This window comes from Malania oleifera, chromosome 13, assembly GCF_029873635.1.
Source record: "Malania oleifera isolate guangnan ecotype guangnan chromosome 13, ASM2987363v1, whole genome shotgun sequence".
Lineage (NCBI taxonomy): Eukaryota > Viridiplantae > Streptophyta > Magnoliopsida > Santalales > Ximeniaceae > Malania > Malania oleifera.
Window position 1 is genome coordinate 36157630 of NC_080429.1, and position 18098 is coordinate 36175727.

The 18098-nt window shown below is 37.6% G+C and overlaps 1 protein-coding gene across 1 annotated transcript; it reads right to left on the minus strand.

The window, feature by feature from the left end:
• Nucleotides 1–781: 781 nt before the first annotated feature.
• On the minus strand, nt 782–17897 carry LOC131146521 (RNA-dependent RNA polymerase 2). The gene is made up of 4 exons (XM_058096154.1): nt 17168–17897; nt 3139–5039; nt 1966–2116; nt 782–1878 (listed from the first exon to the last, which is right to left on the minus strand). The coding sequence occupies exons 1-4, from the start codon at nt 17699–17701 to the stop codon at nt 1081–1083; spliced, it is 3384 nt and encodes a 1127-aa protein (XP_057952137.1). The 5' UTR covers nt 17702–17897; the 3' UTR covers nt 782–1080.
• Between the last annotated feature and the right edge of the window lie 201 nt (nt 17898–18098).

An 18098-nucleotide genomic window follows, 5' to 3' on the forward strand; every position in this document is an offset into this window, starting at 1 on the left:
CACAGACCTTTTTCAAGATTCTTCTTTATTCTATTTTCTTTGTTTTTCAATTGGTTTTTTTTTTTTTTTCCAGAACTCATCTCATTTGGGAATCGTCATTCACCTAAGCAACCCAAATAGAATCCAACATTGACAGCTCCAATTGCGACGTTTCCAATGGCTGACTACGCATTTGAAGTTCCTTTAGGTGCCCATTAACTTGAGTCCCAACTAGGTAAATTTTTTGTCTTAGCCTAGCATCCATGGTTAGGTTGCTGGACAGTTGTCTTGTGCAGCTATCAGGTCTCTAGTCATCAATTAGCCGCTTAATCGTTCGAGCACTAATGACAAACTTATAATTTAGGTATAGGTTATGCTAAAATGTCCCTAAGCTTCAAGAGCATTCTAAATGATAAAGTAGGTTGGCTATGACTTAATCCACATCTCTCCTGCGTTATCTTCTAGTGAATTTATTTTTCTCATTCCCAACTCTTTGGTTGCTTTTTCTTAGTGAGACATGATTTCCGTTAAAGCCCTATCTTCATTTTAAATTGGCCTCTTGCATCGATCTGGATGTTTATATTCTCCAATGAAAAGTTTTACCCCTCAAACCATTCAAAACCCTTCCAATCTCAGTTCACCTCAATCGTCCTTCATCAAGGGAATTGATGCATTCTTGCCTATTGAATGTACGTGGATGATATAATCACATAAAAAAAATCCCAGCACAAAATGCACAATAACCCCACCTATAAGGCTTATTGTACGATAGTTTGAGGATTGCCTCCAGAGGATACCAACGTTTATCTTAGACAGGATGCGCTTAAAATCGTGTTTCCAAAAAATGTTATTACATGAAGGTCAGAAGAACAGTCTCGTCGTGTTATAGTACATTACACAATGGATGACCATTTCAGTGCCTGAGGATTCCAGCTGCTAGCTCTGCATCTTATGGCCTCCCCATGCTTTCCCTCATTCACATTCACAGCATAAAATTAAATGGGTACAACTTCATGTACATTTTCATGCACAGGGATGCATATCCCTGGGCTCGCGCAAACTCAAACTTAAAACAGCCAAGCTGACACCTGTGAGTCAGCTTCAGGATATGCCGTGAGCAACAGGTTGCTGGTTAGATGTTCCCCTTCTGCTGTTCACAGACTTTATGATGAGCAAAATATCAGCTACAATCCATGGAAAGCTTAAGCAGTTACCACTATCATGGGAATAAGTTGGGTGATATGTCACGTGATACCATGCAGAGGCCATCATCTGTCGCTCATGCACCATGCAGCCACTTTGAAACCATCCCTTGGCCTCTTTCTGAAGGATCTTAATTGATATTGAAATTCGATCCTTCATTTCTGCATATCTTCTGTTATCCCTCTGCAGATACATGGATCGATTCCGCAAATTACCCGTCAGAATCTCATCCTCAGTACTGGCTCCGTAAAAGTTGAATAAGGAATTCATTTTTTCCATATACATCTCTTTATGTGTAACAGCAATCTCAAGGAAGGCCTCAAAACCAGCTACTTCAAGATCACGATCATAGGCAGCTTCAGCAATCTTCTGAGACCAAACAAAGCTCGACCTTTCACGCACTCTTGATTCAGTGGTGGCACGGTAGAGTTTCCCTAATATTCCAACAGAAGTGTATGTGTGCTTGTCTCCCCTCCCCATGAAGTCAGGGTATTCCTTCGGTTTCAAAAATATAGGCATTTCAGCTGGGGCTCCTGTCTTTGCAAAGTCAACAGCCATGGAATGAAGGGTTGCCAGCTGAAGACATTTTGGACTTCGCGCTTTATCTGGTTCACGATCTGCATGAACCAAGTGTGCAGTAGAAATGGCACCCAAAGTATCATTGATCATGTAATCAACAAAGAATTGTTGAATTTCCTGAAAATTCAAATATTCAACAAAAAATAAAATGAGTAATTAAGCAACAACATATTATGCAATTTTATAATGAAGGATGTCAGTCACCTCTAAGGTAACGTCGTGGTCCATTTGACGAGTTCTTCGGCCGGTGTAGTCCATGGGGTTCTCAGTTTGGGTTGGGATGAGTCCTTTGTCCCAGCTTATAAAAAATAAATCACCATCGAGATCACCACCAGAACATTCATTAGGGTGGGGCCTGTAAATGCATCATCATTACAATTCACGTATAAACTCCTGAGGTTTCTCACTGATTATTTTTGTCTATTTGAGTGTGTTAAGAACCAATCAATTTCCATTATCATATTTTATTTACTTCATCTGGATATGTGTAATGGTACTCCAATGGAGGAATCACACTATTCACTTGCACAAGAAGGATTTAACAAAGAACAGAAAAGTTACCACTAAGTAGCAAGACAATTACAGGTTAATAAACAATCATTGTGCTGCCAGCCCAAGTACAAGAAAAGATTGCTTTTTTTATTAGAAAGCAACAAAAGAATGCAGCAAAATCTCACTTACACCTAGGATGCATGATGCCTCCACAATAATAACAATGATGATGATGATTTTAAACCCAACAAAATTACTTAGGGTGGAGGATGATGATGGTCATGGTGATAGAAGCACAAATGTAAGACAGGAATCACCATTTTTAACCTTTTATTTCAGTATTATTATTTTTTGCATCACCAGAACAACTAGGATAGAATAAGTTCCCCCTAAATCCATTCCAGGTGTTTCAAAAAAAAAAATACTATTCTGAGAGCTTGGAGAAAATGACAACACTATGAAGCTTGAAATGTTCTAAATTAGGAAAATAATCTTCGTAGTTCAATCTATTATTCTGACTAATGTGGCCTCTTAAGTGAACTAGAGCTAATGTGCTCAAATTATCACATTCTGGTGTTCGAATATTTTGCAACTTCCATTTTTATGATAGTTGAAATAATATATAACAGAACAAAGAAACTCATTTTTCTTTCAGAAGTTGATTTTTGAAAGGAAGTCACAAAAATTGGATTTTTTTTCCTTGATAATTTGAATTTTGCAAGCATCCAAATCACATAACAGCTAAAACAAATGAAACAGTATGTGAAGTGTAGAACAATGCAATTGTTCCAGTAGCTGCCCTATGGCTTATTTCTTGGGTTAACACTCGGTGACAAAATTCCAAGAATATGGATTGAGAAGGAAAAATTGAGTCCTGTATCATACCTTTCTCCTTTCTGAGGGAATACAACACAATCAACCAAACCCTTCTCCTCTAGTGCTACTTCATAGACAGCCTCAAGGACTCGAATATCTCCTGGGTGTAAACAAGGATTTTTGGTGACTACCACCTTGCCTATGACTACAGTTGTTGTCTCATCCACCATACGGAAGAAACTCTTATCTTCAAATTGTAACTCTGCTTTTGTCATGGTTACTCGGACATAAACTTGGCCATAGTTTAATATGCCTGTCTCATCCAAGCATCCAATTAGAACTCGCCCATTTGGGACAAATATTCGACATCTACTTCTCAGATCATAAAATTGGCTTTCACGATGTGCTTGGAGCATCATTGAAAGATAAGGTTCCGCAATCGGTTCATAACCTTGAAGCAACATCTTTACTAGAACATTCTTTCTTTCAACACCCATACTCTCCAAAACATCTAAAGCTGCCTCTCTATTTGTCAGCATTTTGTCCAGAAAATAGATTTGTTCACTTTGCATTGTCTCAAATACTGAATCTTCCACTCCCAAAGTAGACAGCAGAGCAACAATCTCCCTATTCAAGTAACAAGGCATGGACTCACTCCACTTTGTCACATTAAGCATCCTGTTTTTGGATTCAAATTTAAGCATACTACTACGCAAAGATAGCTTTCGGAAGGAATTACGGTCAACAGCTATGACACCTTTATAACCACCATATCGAATTTGAAAAGCTGAAGGAGTTTGACTCAATCCACACTTCTGAGCAACTTGCCTTGCAAAAGAGAGAGAGATCTTTCCAATACCATCTGAGAAGCAGTAGCCAACACCATCAGAAACAACTTCAATATCAGGAATAATCTCAACATCCTGAACTGGAACAACAGCAGTTTGCAAAGAGGAACTGAACAACTGGCCCATCCTTGCTGCACATTTTGACACACTGCGGATTTTCTTGAAGCAGCCCATCCACCCTCTAATATCTTCTGCTGTCACATTGTCATTTGAAGCAAACATCCAAACAGAATTGGAACGAAGTTGACTAGCTGAGAAAGCCAGAAACTGAAATCTCTTCGCCCCAATTACTATACCTTCTCGTAGAATAGACAATATCCGATGATATATTCCGGTCTTAAAAGGTTTGTAGAATATACCTTGCTGAATACTGGCCGAAAAGGCATTTGATGGAAGCTTACTCCAATCTTCATCAACAAATGAGACTCTCAGAAAATCTGAAGCATAGGATGCATAGTTCTTCACAACATAATTAGAGGTTTCATGCTCAGGACCCAAGCAGTAAATCTTTGAAGGGGTAATTAGAACTCTGTGGCAACTCATAACATTGTGGTCACTTAGCCTGCTGAGGGATGATGACACAGTATTCTTGCCATTTCTCCCTAGCAAATGTAACTGAGTTTTAACAAATGACAGGGGATCATAACAAATGAATTTCAGCTTATGCAACTTCTCAAGAATCATAATAGTGGTTTCCACAGCTAAACTGTTAAGAGTTGAAATCAGATCACTATTCACTGCAGCGAGACTAATTTTTTGAGCATGAACCAGGGAATTGAGCTGAAACAGGACTTCATAAGATAACTTAGAATCTGATTTGTATTTAACAAGAGGAACAGTCTCAGATGTAGCACAAAATTCTTCTCCATCTTCTAAAATCAAGTCTTTCGTATGTTCTTTATAATATGGGAAACTGTCAAAAATATCTAAATCTGATGATCCTTCATCAATTTCCCAACAAAATGAAGATGAATGTCCAATAGATTTTGTAGCAGAAAAATCTGTTGTTCGAACCCAAATATGTTTAACATCTTCCTTGCAGATACGATAACGATCAGCACACAATTTTGAAGCTATATCGGGATCAGAAACTTTCTGGTAGATCTTTGGTCCATGCTTGAGCTGGGGAAAAGGCAGAGTTCCAGATAAGATGTTTACAGGTGAAGAACATGGGTTCATGTTTCAAACAGAAAACAGTTATCACCATACAAAGATAAAGTTCTCTACTGACTATTTTAAGGTCCCTGCCCCGTCGCCTCAAATAGACACAAAAAAAATCTCATTTCCCATCTATTTCCCTGTTTCAGCCATATGCAGGTGGAATAACAAGTCAAACATAGACACATCATACGACTAAAATACACAAATCAAATTTTTAGCATGACACTAATTAAACTCTCCTGGGGTAGTAACAATGTTTACAAACATTAATTTTCTTAATGAAATATAAAACATAGTTAAAACCAAAGCCCGTATCTATAGCTGATGTGATCATAGTTGTCAAATTGAGGTTCAAATCAAAAAATCAAAACCTCAATTTCAGGATATGAAAATTGGAAATCTAATTGAATTGTAAGATTCAGAGCAAATTTCCAAATTCCCGAATGACAGGCATACAATGATATGTGCACAACAAACAAAATAATAAAACACATTTAAATTTTGACAAACATATTTTGTGCGTATGTTTGCTCTAAACAGTTAAAATAAAGGGAAGGAGTTGAGAAAGATTGATAAAAAATCAACTTTATGTAGTTTGAAGGAAAGAATCAAGATAAATAAAAATGAAAAAAAAAAAACATTTGGGGTTTATCAACAATAAAAAAATCATATTTTGCGCATATCCTTTCTCTAATTAGAAAAGAATAATAATAACTTAAACAAAACTGATACATACTTGAATAAATTATTAAAAAAGATTGAATCTTATAAAACAGCAAAACATGAGTAACACCTTAGTGGACCAGTATTCTACCCCCTTCTCAATGGTAGAACACTATACTCAAACAGTGAAGAACGATTTTTTGAAGGCAACCTAAGACCTAAATATCTGTTTTCTCCTCTTTTTCAACACAGAACAAATGTAGACAAGGAATGGAAGGCAATTTTTTTATTAAAAAAAAAACTATAAAAGATAAGGCTGTTCCAGGGTTTCAAACAAGTCAGGCCCAACTGGATCTGATAGGTACAGAATCACATGAATTTATTGATTCACATTGATTCGTTAGATTCAAGGGGTGAATCAATAGATTTGGCAACAATTCAGCAGTTTTCTGATTCTCTAGTGAGATTTTAATTCATTTGGTGCGTGAATTGATACAAATGATGCAATCTGAAACTGCAAATCATAAGATTCTAAAAACTATGGATGTGATCAATGAGGTTGCTAATTTGTTACATAAATTTAATAATGCTCTAAAATATATTGGAAACACAACACTAATTAACTATGAGATGACGCAGTCAATGTCAGATGAAGATGCAAAAGAAGGTCAGGAAGCCATTTGATTACATCAATTGAATTAATTCTATCTTGGTTGAACATAGACCCATGCAACCTTAATCATTTTCTTTTGTTGGCTAAGAGAAAAACAAAATATTATGTATCTTCCTCATTAACCCTAGACAACACCGTTTACACCACAAAACCTACAATAACACTCTAAATGTAACCTAGCATGAGGTTGAATTAGAGATTTCTTGAGTTAAAGGAAACCCCATGGGCTAAAATTCTAATGAAACTCATCAAATGGCCAAGTTGTTCCAGCCAACTAGACTTGCATGCCTAATGCAACAGAACAAGGAGAATACAATTTACTAATGAGGGTTTCTTATACATTGTTCATTTATTCACATTGTAGTATGTTGTCTTCAATATGTCAGAAGTACCAATATTGAAGACTATTAGGAGACATTATGCAAGCTCCAAAATAGAGGACCTGTGAGTAACAGAGACAGTATGAAAAGGTAAAATCTTCCACAATTCCATTCATACATGATTGAGTTGTGAAAACTTCTAACCCAGTATCCTACATCAAACTACATTAAAATCTCTTTCTAGTTGTTCTAAGACAACTAGGAGGTTCTTCAGAAGAAGTAACAAAGACAGTCAGAAAAGGTCAAATCAAATCTTCAGCAATTCTATTCATACGTGATTGAGTTTTGAAAACTTATAACCCAATATCCTACATCAAACTGCATTCTCTTTGGTTAAAAAATCTCTTTCTGGTGGTTCTAGGACAACTAGAAGGTCCTTTATAAGAAATATGGGATTCTGCTCCCACAACAATGTAGCACTGGGTAGGGTTTTGTAATGCAAAGTGTTGAATGCCAATGCGAAACCGAAACCACAAATCGAATTGGAACAAACAATGCAACAACCAACGATGAACAATACATAAACAATCAATCACAAATAGAATAAAAGAAAGCAAATAATCAAAGACACAAGAATTTACGTGGTTCGACAATCTGCCTACATCCACTGGAGCAAGCGGCTGATTTTCACTATCAATCGTCAAGATTTTATCAAGGGTTACAAAATATCATTTATATTCTAACCCTGTACGTACAGAAGGCCTAGAAACTATCTAAAATACTTTTGTAGTAAATCTCGGAGGAAAATCCTTCAAATCCCCCAATCTACTGATCGTCCTGATTCAAAATCCTTGTTTAGCGTCGAACAATACCGTCGACGGTTTCAGCACAACCATCGACGGTTTAATACCAAAGCTAATTCCTTCAAACTAAAACCGTGACCAAATAGTCGACAGTTTCTTCCTGTAGCCTACGTCCTTGTTCTTTACTTCACCATGCTTTCTCGATACATGCGTTCCACTCAATATGAGCCACATATTCAACAATCTCCACCTTTGCAAATATTCACCACTCAGGAGAAATATGAAAACACAATCCGCTACTCAACTTGGGACAGTAAATTGGGACATCCCCCATCTAGCACATGGAGAGGTTGATCAAGTCCAAGCAATGCTTGAACTTGTCCGTTGCAACAGGCTTTGTCAACATATCTACTGCATTGTCAAAAATGTGAACTTTATCAAGAAAAAGTTCACCTGAAGCAACTAGTTCCCTAATCCTGTGAAATCGCACATCAATGTGTTTTTTCCTTGCATGATACACCTAGTTCTTCGCCAAATAGATAGCACTCTGACTATCACACTACAGCCAAACTCCACCTTACTAGATACCCAACTCCTTGACCAATCTTGTAAGCCACAACGCTTCCTTGGCAACCTCAGCCACTTCTATGTACTCCGATTCAATAGTAGATAAAGCAACAAGCTACTGCATCATAGACCTCCAACAAATAGGTCCTCCCACAAGGGTGAATACGTACCCTATGGTAGACCTTATGTCATCCAAGTCTCTTACATAGTCAACATTCGCATACCCTACCATTGATGGATCACTCTGTTGTCTGCTAAACATAATGACGTATCCAGTTGTACCCCTCAAGTACCTAAGAATTCACTTGACTGCATCCCCATGCTGTCAACCTGAATTTGAAAAGAACTTGCTCACCGCGCTAACAGCTTGTGCCAAGTCCGGCCTTGTACATACCATGGCATACATCAGACACCCCATTGCATTGGCATAGGGGATCTTCGACATGTCACAAATGTCATCATCCGTCTTTGGGCATTAAGCGATAGACAGCCTAAAGTGACTCACTAACGATGTACTCACCGATTTAGCATTAGTTATGCTAAACCTCTCCAACACTTTCTTCACATAGCCGCCCTGAGATAACCGCAATCTCCCTACAGCTCTGTCCCTACTAATCTCCATCTCAAGTATCCTCTTGGCCACACCCAAGTCTTTCATGTCGAACTCTTTGCTCAACAGAGACTTGAACTGATTTACCTCAATCATATTCCTTGCAGCAATCAGCATGTCGTCAACATAAAGCAATAGAAATATGAGTGTACTGTTTTGAAGACTCCTCACATAGACGTAGCAATCGTACTCACACCTCCTGTAGCCAATACAAATCATATAGGCGTCAAACCATTTGTACCACTACCTCACAAACTACTTCAACCTGTAAAGTGACTTCTTTAGTTTACAAACCAAGTGCTCATGTCCAAGTTGGCAAAACCCTTATGGCATTGTCATGTAAATTAGCTCCTCCAAATCACCATGAAGGAACACTGTCTTTACATCCATCTGCTCCAGATGCATGTCGTAATGCACCACAAATCTCAACACTACCCTAATGGAAGTGTGTCTGACTACAGAGGAGAAGATTTCATCATAATCAACTCCCTTCCTTTGCTACCAACCGAGGCTTGAATTTCTTTCTTTCTTTTTCTAAAATTGCTTCTTTCTTCCTATACGCCCACTTGCATATCGCCCTCTTCCCTGCTAGAAGCTCTACCAAATCTCACGTCTGGTTCTTATGCAATGATTCCATCTCCTCCAACATAGCACCCATCCAACTACATTTCTCCTAATTGTGCACTGCCTCCTGAAAGATAGTAGGATCCCCACTGCTAGTGATAAGTGCATAAGACACCAGATCATCAAATCTGTACCTAGGGGGTGGCCTGACGATGCATTTGAGTCTGTCTACAGTTATACCGCAATGCTGCTGGTTGCCCAAGCTAGATCTCCTTACATTCTGAACATCATTATCTCTGCCCTGAGTCTCCAACTCCACTGCACTGCTTGCTGATCTCTCGAGCTAGAACTCCCTACATTTCCGCTCTGAGTCTCCAACTCCACCTACACCACATTCTCGTTGCTACTGCAGTTTTCTAGCACCTATTTCTCTTCTTCCTAAGCACACCGTAACATGGCTTTCTCATCAAAATTATGTCACTACTTATCACCACTTTATTTGTTACCGGATCTCACAATTTGAACTCTTTCACCCCTTTCTGATATCCGAGAATGATGCAGCGTCTACACTTTACCTCAAGCTTTGATCTCTCCTCACCAAGAATGTGCACATAGGCTGGACACCCAAATACTTTCAAGTCGAAGTAGTCTACCTCATTACTTGTCCACACCTCCTGAGCAACTTTCCCATCTTGTGATGCCCTTGGTGATCTATTCACCAAGAAACAAGTCATACTCACCACCTCAGCCCAGAATTTCTTGACGAGCCCAACATTCAATCTAAGACACCAAGCCCTTTCAACTAGGGTTCGGTTCATCCTATAGGCCACACCATTTTGTTGTGGTGTCTTGCATATGGTAAAATGTATCCTCATGCCATGCTACTCGCACAACTCTCTGAAGCTCAAATTTGTTTACTCAGTGCCATTATCTGACCTGAGGCACTTAATTTTTCTCCCAATCTAGTTTTCCACCTCAACTTTCCACAATTTTAACTTGGCAAACGGTTCTTATTTGTGGCGCATGAAGTATACCCAAACCTTTCGTGAGAAATCATAAATGAAACTCACAAAGTACATGTCCCCCTCATGATGCTACTCTCACCGGCCCCCAAACATCTGAATGAATGAAATCTAGGATTCCCTCCATCTTGTGCGTGACTACCATTAATTGAACCCTATTATGTTTCCCAAGCACACAGTACTTGCAAAAATTTAGCTTACATGATTTGACCCCCTTCAAAAGATTTATCTTGTGAAGCTCCTTTATTCCATCCTCACCCATATGCCCTAACGCATATGCCACAAAACGGTACTGCCCGACTCAGACTCTGCAGCTGTAGCTCTACCTACAACTGTAGTACCCAGCAATGCATAAATATTCCCCAGTATTTTCAGCCCTTTCATCACAGTCAGAACACCCTTGCTCACCTTCATTACCCCACTTTCAGACTTGTAACTAAACCTGTTACAGTCTAAAGTGCCTAATGAAATCAAATTCAATTCTAAACTCTGGTACGTGTCTAACTTCACATAATGTCCTCACTACACCATCATACATCTTGATTCTGATGTTCCCCATTCTGACAACTTTGCAGGCAGCATCGTTTCCCATCTGAATGGAATCAGAATTCACCAATCTATAGGTGGTGAACCAATATTTGTTGGGCGTCATATGATAAGAGCATGCCGAGTCTAAGCTCCAAGAATCCAAGAGCTCATCTGAACCGGATGAAACCGAGAACATATCACCATCACCGCTCCTTGAGTCTCCTTCTTCCACTACATTCGTCGTGTTTGATGAACCTTCTTTATTTTCAGCACTTTCCTTCTTCCTCTCCGGACAATCCGATTTTATATGCCCCTCTTAAAACACCGTACGTCCTTCCTTTTCCTAGAATTGGACCAAGCCTTATTGTTACTCGGTCCACCCCGAAACTTGCTTCTTCCACGATCCTGATTACTTTTCACCACAAGCCCTTCACCTTGAAAATTCTCGTCGCTAACCTTCTTCCTCTAATGGAAACTCAACAGGGCACTCGTAATATCCTCCAACTCCAGAGTCTTTTTTCCCCATGTCAGAGTCGTAACCAAATTCTCCTAGGTAGGAAATGTAGGTACGGAATTTAGTAGCATCAATGCTTTGTCTTCGTCCTCAAGCTTCACATCAACCTGCTTCAAATCGCTGATGATCTGATGGAATACGTTGATGTGTTGATTCATATCCGAACCCTCTGTCATCTTAAGCCCATAGAGTTTTTGCTTAAGATACAACTTGTTCGTCAATGACTTGGACATGTATTGGCTCTCCAGTTTCAGCCAAACTATCACTGGCAATTCCTCATCCATGACATGATACATCACGCTATCGTCCAGACAAAGCCTAATAGTAGCCACAACCTTCGCTTCCAACTCATGTCGTCCATGCCTTCCAACTATTTTCCATATAGTGTCTTCACTATACCTTGTTGCACCAACAGGTCCTTAACCCTTGTCAGCCAAAGTCTGAAATTTCTCGTTCCAAGGAATTTTTCTGAAGAAATCCTAGTCATTGCAACCAATAGCACTGATACCAATTTGTAATGCAAAGTGTTGAATGCCAATGCGTAGCGGAAAACACAAATTGAATCGGAAAAGCAATGCAACAACCAATGATGAACAATACGTAAACAATCAATTACAAAGAGAATAAAGAAAAGAACATAATCAAGACACAAGAATTTATGCGGTTTGGCAATGTGCCTATGTCCATAGGAGTAAGCGGCTGATTTTCACTATCAATCGTCAAGATTTTATCAAGGGTTACAAAATATTATTTATATTCTAACCCTATACGTACAGAAGGCTTAGAACTATCTAAAATACTCCTATAGTAAATCCCGAAGGAAAATCCTCCAAATCCCCCAATCTACTGATCTTCCCAATTCAAATTTCGTGTTTAGCGCCAAATAATACCGTCGATGGTTTCAGCACAATCGTCGACGGTTTAATACCGAAGTTGATTCCTGTAGACTAAAACCGTCGACAGTTATCTCCCGAGGGTGAACCGTCGATCATACCATCAACCAAACAGTCAACGATTTCTTCCTACAGCCTACTTCCTTGTTCTTTACTTCACCATGCTTTCCCAATGCATGCATTCCATTCAATATGAGCCACATATCCAACAGGTTCCACCTACAGGATCAAATCAACATGCTTTAAAAATAATTGATTATCAATTTCATCGACATCGTCAACCTCAAAAAGTATAAGACCACATCCCCTCAATTGAATCACTTTTTGAGAAATATAAATACTTGAGTTATGAGTCATACAAAATAAAGAGTTCTATTCATTTACAAGAAAAAAGATAAAGAAAACACTCAAACAGTGATTGGACTTGTACAATCTTAGGTTGCAACCTTTATCGATTAAAGAAAGGAGGAGATCAATTGAAAAAAGAGATGTCAATCAAAGGTCATCAAAGGCCAACTGATCACCATATCGGTATTGTATTTTGAAAATATGTAGTTTCAAATAATCTAGCCAAAGTAATAAGACAATATAAATCTTCTACAAAATCTTAAAGGCATTGTTAATGTGTACCCTGTCGATAATTTGTCCTAGCTTCTCCAACTAGTTTGTATATAAAACCACGTTATTGAATAGCAGCAATATTAAGGGCCCATTTAGTTGAGAAAAAGTTATCCTTTTCATTTTAGTTTTCCAAAAAATTACAAAAACAAATTAGCTTATTTTTCATTTTTACACTGTTTGTATGAAATGAATGAACAACAATAAATAGTTTTGGCACTATTTCATTGTGAAAATAGTTCTATTTTTCATTTCTAATTTTTCAAATAATTACAAAAAAGCCACCTTATTTTCCAATTTTCCAAATTTATATAGAAAAATTGGAAAACATTTTTTTATTTTTTTTCAAGATGTCTAACTATTACTTTGTGTATGGAAGCATGGAATCCGGAACTTGGACTTTAATTTGTGCAGATTATGTATAAAGTTTCTTCTAAATCTACACAAATTTAAATTCAAGCCTCCAAATCCATGATTCCAAATATTGTCATATATAAAATTTAGAAATTGGAAAACAAGTTGTCTTTTTGGTGATTATTTTGAAATCTAAATATAACAAATGAAAAATTGTTTTGCACGTATAAACAAACACTTTATTTTCTACCTTTTTCATACAAATCAAAACTAAAAATAAGTTTAATTCCACGATAGTTATAACAATTTTGAATATCTCCTTTATTTTTGTACATAGATATTAAAGTGTTTTTCCTCCATTCATCAAGCATTTTCTTAGTTTTTATAATTGTATTAAATAAATTAGTTAACAATATAATTCCGTTATCACCTAAGCATTTCTAAACTTCAATTGGGATATTATCCGGTCATATAGCTTTCCCATTTTTCATCTTTTTTAGTGCAAACTTAACTTCGTTAACTCTAATTTTGTGAATAAATCTCATATTTTTAGTCTTTTCCTCATTTGTCAAATCTACATTTAAACCTTCTTTTTGGTTTTCATTAAACAACTTAATAAAGTAACTTCGCCATTTTCTTTAATGTCTTCGTCCTTAACCAAGACAATATACATTTTAATGTCTTCTTTTATACATCTTCTTTAATGTCTTCTTTTATACATTTTACATTTCCTAAGTTCTTACTCTTCCTTTCTCTAACTTTAATAAGTTTAAATATATCTGTTTCCCCTTCTTTTGTATTTAATCTATCATACAATCTATTAAGTGATCTGTATTTAGCTTCACTAACGACCTTTTTTGCACCTTTTCTCGCATCCTTACACTTTTCAAAGTTATCCCTATTTCTACATTTTTTCCACATTTTATACCAAATTATTTTTGTCTTTACAGTTTTTTGGACATTTTTATCCCACCACTTATTCGAGAATCTTCCTCTTGATTCACCTAAAATCTGTTTTGCTATCTTTTTAATAGAGCTAGCTAATCTACTCCAAAGAGTACTTGTATCTATCTCATCCTCTATAGTCCAATCCCCATCTTTGATCATTTTATCTTTAAATTTTATTATATTTTCTCCCTTTAGGTTCCACCACCTAGTTCTCTTCTTTTTTCTTCCATTTTTTTAATACATATATCTAACACTAAGACTCCATGTTGTGTGGTTAGGCTTTCACCTAGAATAACTTTACAATCCTTGCATGATTAACGATCTACCCTCCTAGTTAAAAAAAAATCTATTTGACTTCTATTTTATCCACTTTTAAAGGTTATTAAGTGTTATTCTCTCTTCTAAAAGTAAGTATTCATTATACTAAAATCATATGACATAGAAAAGTCTAAGATCATCTCCCCCAAGCTCATTTTTGCCTCCAAATCCATATCCTCTATGTATCCTCTCATAACTTTTATTATCCCTTCCAACGTGTGTCCATTCAAATATCCTAGTATAAATATTTTCTCAACCCCTTGTATGGCTTGTATAATGTTATCCATATCTTCCCAAAATTATTTCTTAAGATTTTCTACTAAGCCGGCTTAAGGAGCATAAGCACTAATGATATTTATTATCTCTTGTCCTAATACCGTCTTGATTTTTATAATTCTATCCCCTACTCTGTTTACATCAACAATGCTATCATTTTAGTTTTTCTCTATAATAATTCCTACTCCATTCTTATGTTTTTCTTTTCCAGTATACCAAAGTTTAAATCCTAATTTATCAATTTCTCTAACTTTCTCCTCCACCCACTTGATTTCTTGAAGGCAAATTATATTAATTCTTCTTCTAATCATTGTGTCCACAATTTCCATGTTTTTACCCATAAGTGTCCCTATATTCCAAGTTGCTAATCTATACCTAGTTTCCAGAACTAATTTCTTTATCGGCCCACATCCAGAATGATGCAGGAACCTTCGCATATTTGGCATTGTACCCTCGCATATTCAGAGTAACTGAATTTCAAAGAGAATCAAAGACCCCTAGCAAAAAGGCATTCACCTTTTATATTACATAGGAATATATAACATAGGACAGAAAGCATAAAATCAAGTAAAGAATGCCTTATCCCAACTATTGTTATTGCCCAAACAAGTCACCTATTTTAGAGAAAGAGAAAATTTTATTTATAATTGAATCAATGTACAATAAAATAAGGACAAGGTGTTCTCTAAGAACAAAGAGCAACGACCCAAAAAAAATTACAATAGTGCACCCTTCCAAACCCTTTGAAAGTTGGACTACGATAAACCTCAAAAAAATCCATACAGATGGGCCCATAAAGCATCCAGAACACCCCTCTATCCCATAACAAGCATGAAGAAGTTGCACAACCCTTGAAAGTTCTCGCATTCAGCTCAATCCAAAGAGTCCATAAGATAGCAAAAACTGTGCCACACCATAAAACACAGCCCTTTTTACTTGAGCCAAAACCCCAATACTGCAAAAGCAAAAAATCTCCAACACTTCAAGGCGCCACCCAACCTTTGCCAAAGCAAGAGAAACGAGCATTCTAAAAGTGGGTTGCCCCCTAAATGGAGGAAAAAAATGAGTGCCCGTCTCATCGGACTCATGGCACATGTCAAAACATTCTTGTCTGTGACAAATCATCTATATTAATTCTATTCGGGATTAGAGTCCATATAAAGGTCCAACTCTTCAAATGAACCTTAGCCTTCTAAATGTTGTGGCTTGAAGTAAAAAAAAAATTGGGAGAAGTGGTTTTAAGAGGAAGAAAACAAACCCCAATAATCACCCTCTCAATGCAAATCAACACAAAAGCAAGGTGGTAAGCTCATCGACCCCTCTTTCATTAAGATTCATGAAAAAAAAAAGTGAAAATCTTACAAAAGATAGCCCCCCTCTGAAATGAAGAGAGGAAAAAAAAAGGAAAAGAAAATAAAAGAACTAATGGATGGGTTGTGAAGAGATGAAAGCTTAAACAAACTCCTTACCCACCCAAACACCCTCTCAAAAGCAAACCCTATTGCCATTACCTACTTTGAAATGGGTGAGAGGAAAGAACTAACGCACGACATGAGAAACAATCTTCCAGGGACATGCATGAGAAATAATGCCTCTACCTCTAGCATCAAGTTCTAATTTTGGCCAATCAAAGTTTATTGTGCCTTTTTCTCAAATTTAGGACAGAAATTCTATTAGCTTAATCACCAATACATTCTACAAGACACTACGAAGTCATAATATCTAATCATTCTATGAAAAGGGAGAATGGGTTCAACTTTCCAAAACAATGCAAAAACCAGTTTTCCTCTTAAGCTGAACAGCATTACAAGCGTTATAGACCTCAGCATGCTTCCATATAGAGCTTGTAGAGATGGAATTGCTCCTATGAAGTTTGTAGGCTCACCAGCCTTATAAGACTAGAGCACATTTTAACAAGGAGTAGCATGGCTACTAGCACTGGAGTCTACCCTCCAGTCATCATCAACATCAGCCATAGAAGCCTCAAAATCGTAGCTACTAGTACTCCAATATGATTGCTTTGCTATTCAAGTGAAACAATTCAACTGCTTTCAAAACATGCTTATGAGGCGTGCCAAATACTTCAGTCATCATTTGGGCCACTTGTAGCTTTTGGTAAAACCACATACTTTCTCAATCAGTTATTCTCATTTCTACTCAGATCACAAAAGAATAACCTCAAATGACCAAGTAAAAGACATTTGCGCCAAAGAAGTAACAAAGGGGAATCCGGGTCACCATAAAACTGCAGACAGATGAAATCAAAAAACTGCCACACGTGAAAAAGTCAAAATGGAAACCTGACCAAAAAAAAATTACCAATATCAGCAGGGCCAAGACTAGATTTCAACATTCCAAGACCAGCCAATCTTCAAAATGTCTAAAAAAAAAAAATGGCCACGCAGAGGTGGAACGTACCTTCAAGAGAATCGCATTGGATTTTCCTTCACCACCCAAACAACACCCAGAAGCCTCCAAAAGATCCTCAAAATGAATCTCCAGTTTGTAATAGACCTTACCCACCTCCAGCCAAAACTCAACCCTCTTCCTCTCGGGCATTACCCACGCCCTCACGCGTTCCCACGACCCCAAAACACTCATGCAATCATCTCTAACCATGAACCCTGCGTACAGAAACCCATTGTCCAGTCGGTGGCGGGTTTCAACGGGGCGAACGATTAGGTCGTCGAAGGACTTGGAGATGAAGAGCGCAGAGCCTTTGAAGACGAGATTTCCCTGGCGAGAGAGGAAGGTTGCGGTGGCCTTGGCTTCCAGTGTCTCGAACTGGACTCGGCCATAGCCTCGGGATTTCCAGTTCTTGTGGTCTGAGACGATTTCGCAGGCGTAGATTGAGTTCTTACCTAGTATCTCCTCAAAGAAATCGAAAAGATCTTTGGCTAGGGCCGTTTGGGGTATCCGCGAGACCCTCACCGTGGTTCTGTCCACAGCCATGGAAGAGACAGACAACAGTTCCAGAATAGAGAGAGTGAGAGTGAGGGGGCCTGCTGAAGAGAGGGAGAGAGAGACAAGAGACAGGGGACCGCGTACGGCAGTCTGGTGACAGAGACCCGGGGGCCGCGTACGGTCGCCCCCTCCTGAACTTGAATTTTTATTTTATTTTTGGAGACCCCACCAAAAATACCTCTCCCTCTCTCTCGAACCCTTGCAAGTTGCAAGTAAAAATTCACCAAATTTTTTGAGCTTATTTGGATTTTAATTAAAAAATTTAAATACTTGAGTTAGTCTACTAATTTAAATAAAATTTTATATCATTTTACATTGATTTTTTTAATTTGTACAATTTCAAATTCAAAATTATAGAATTAAAGATAAATAAATAAATTCAAGT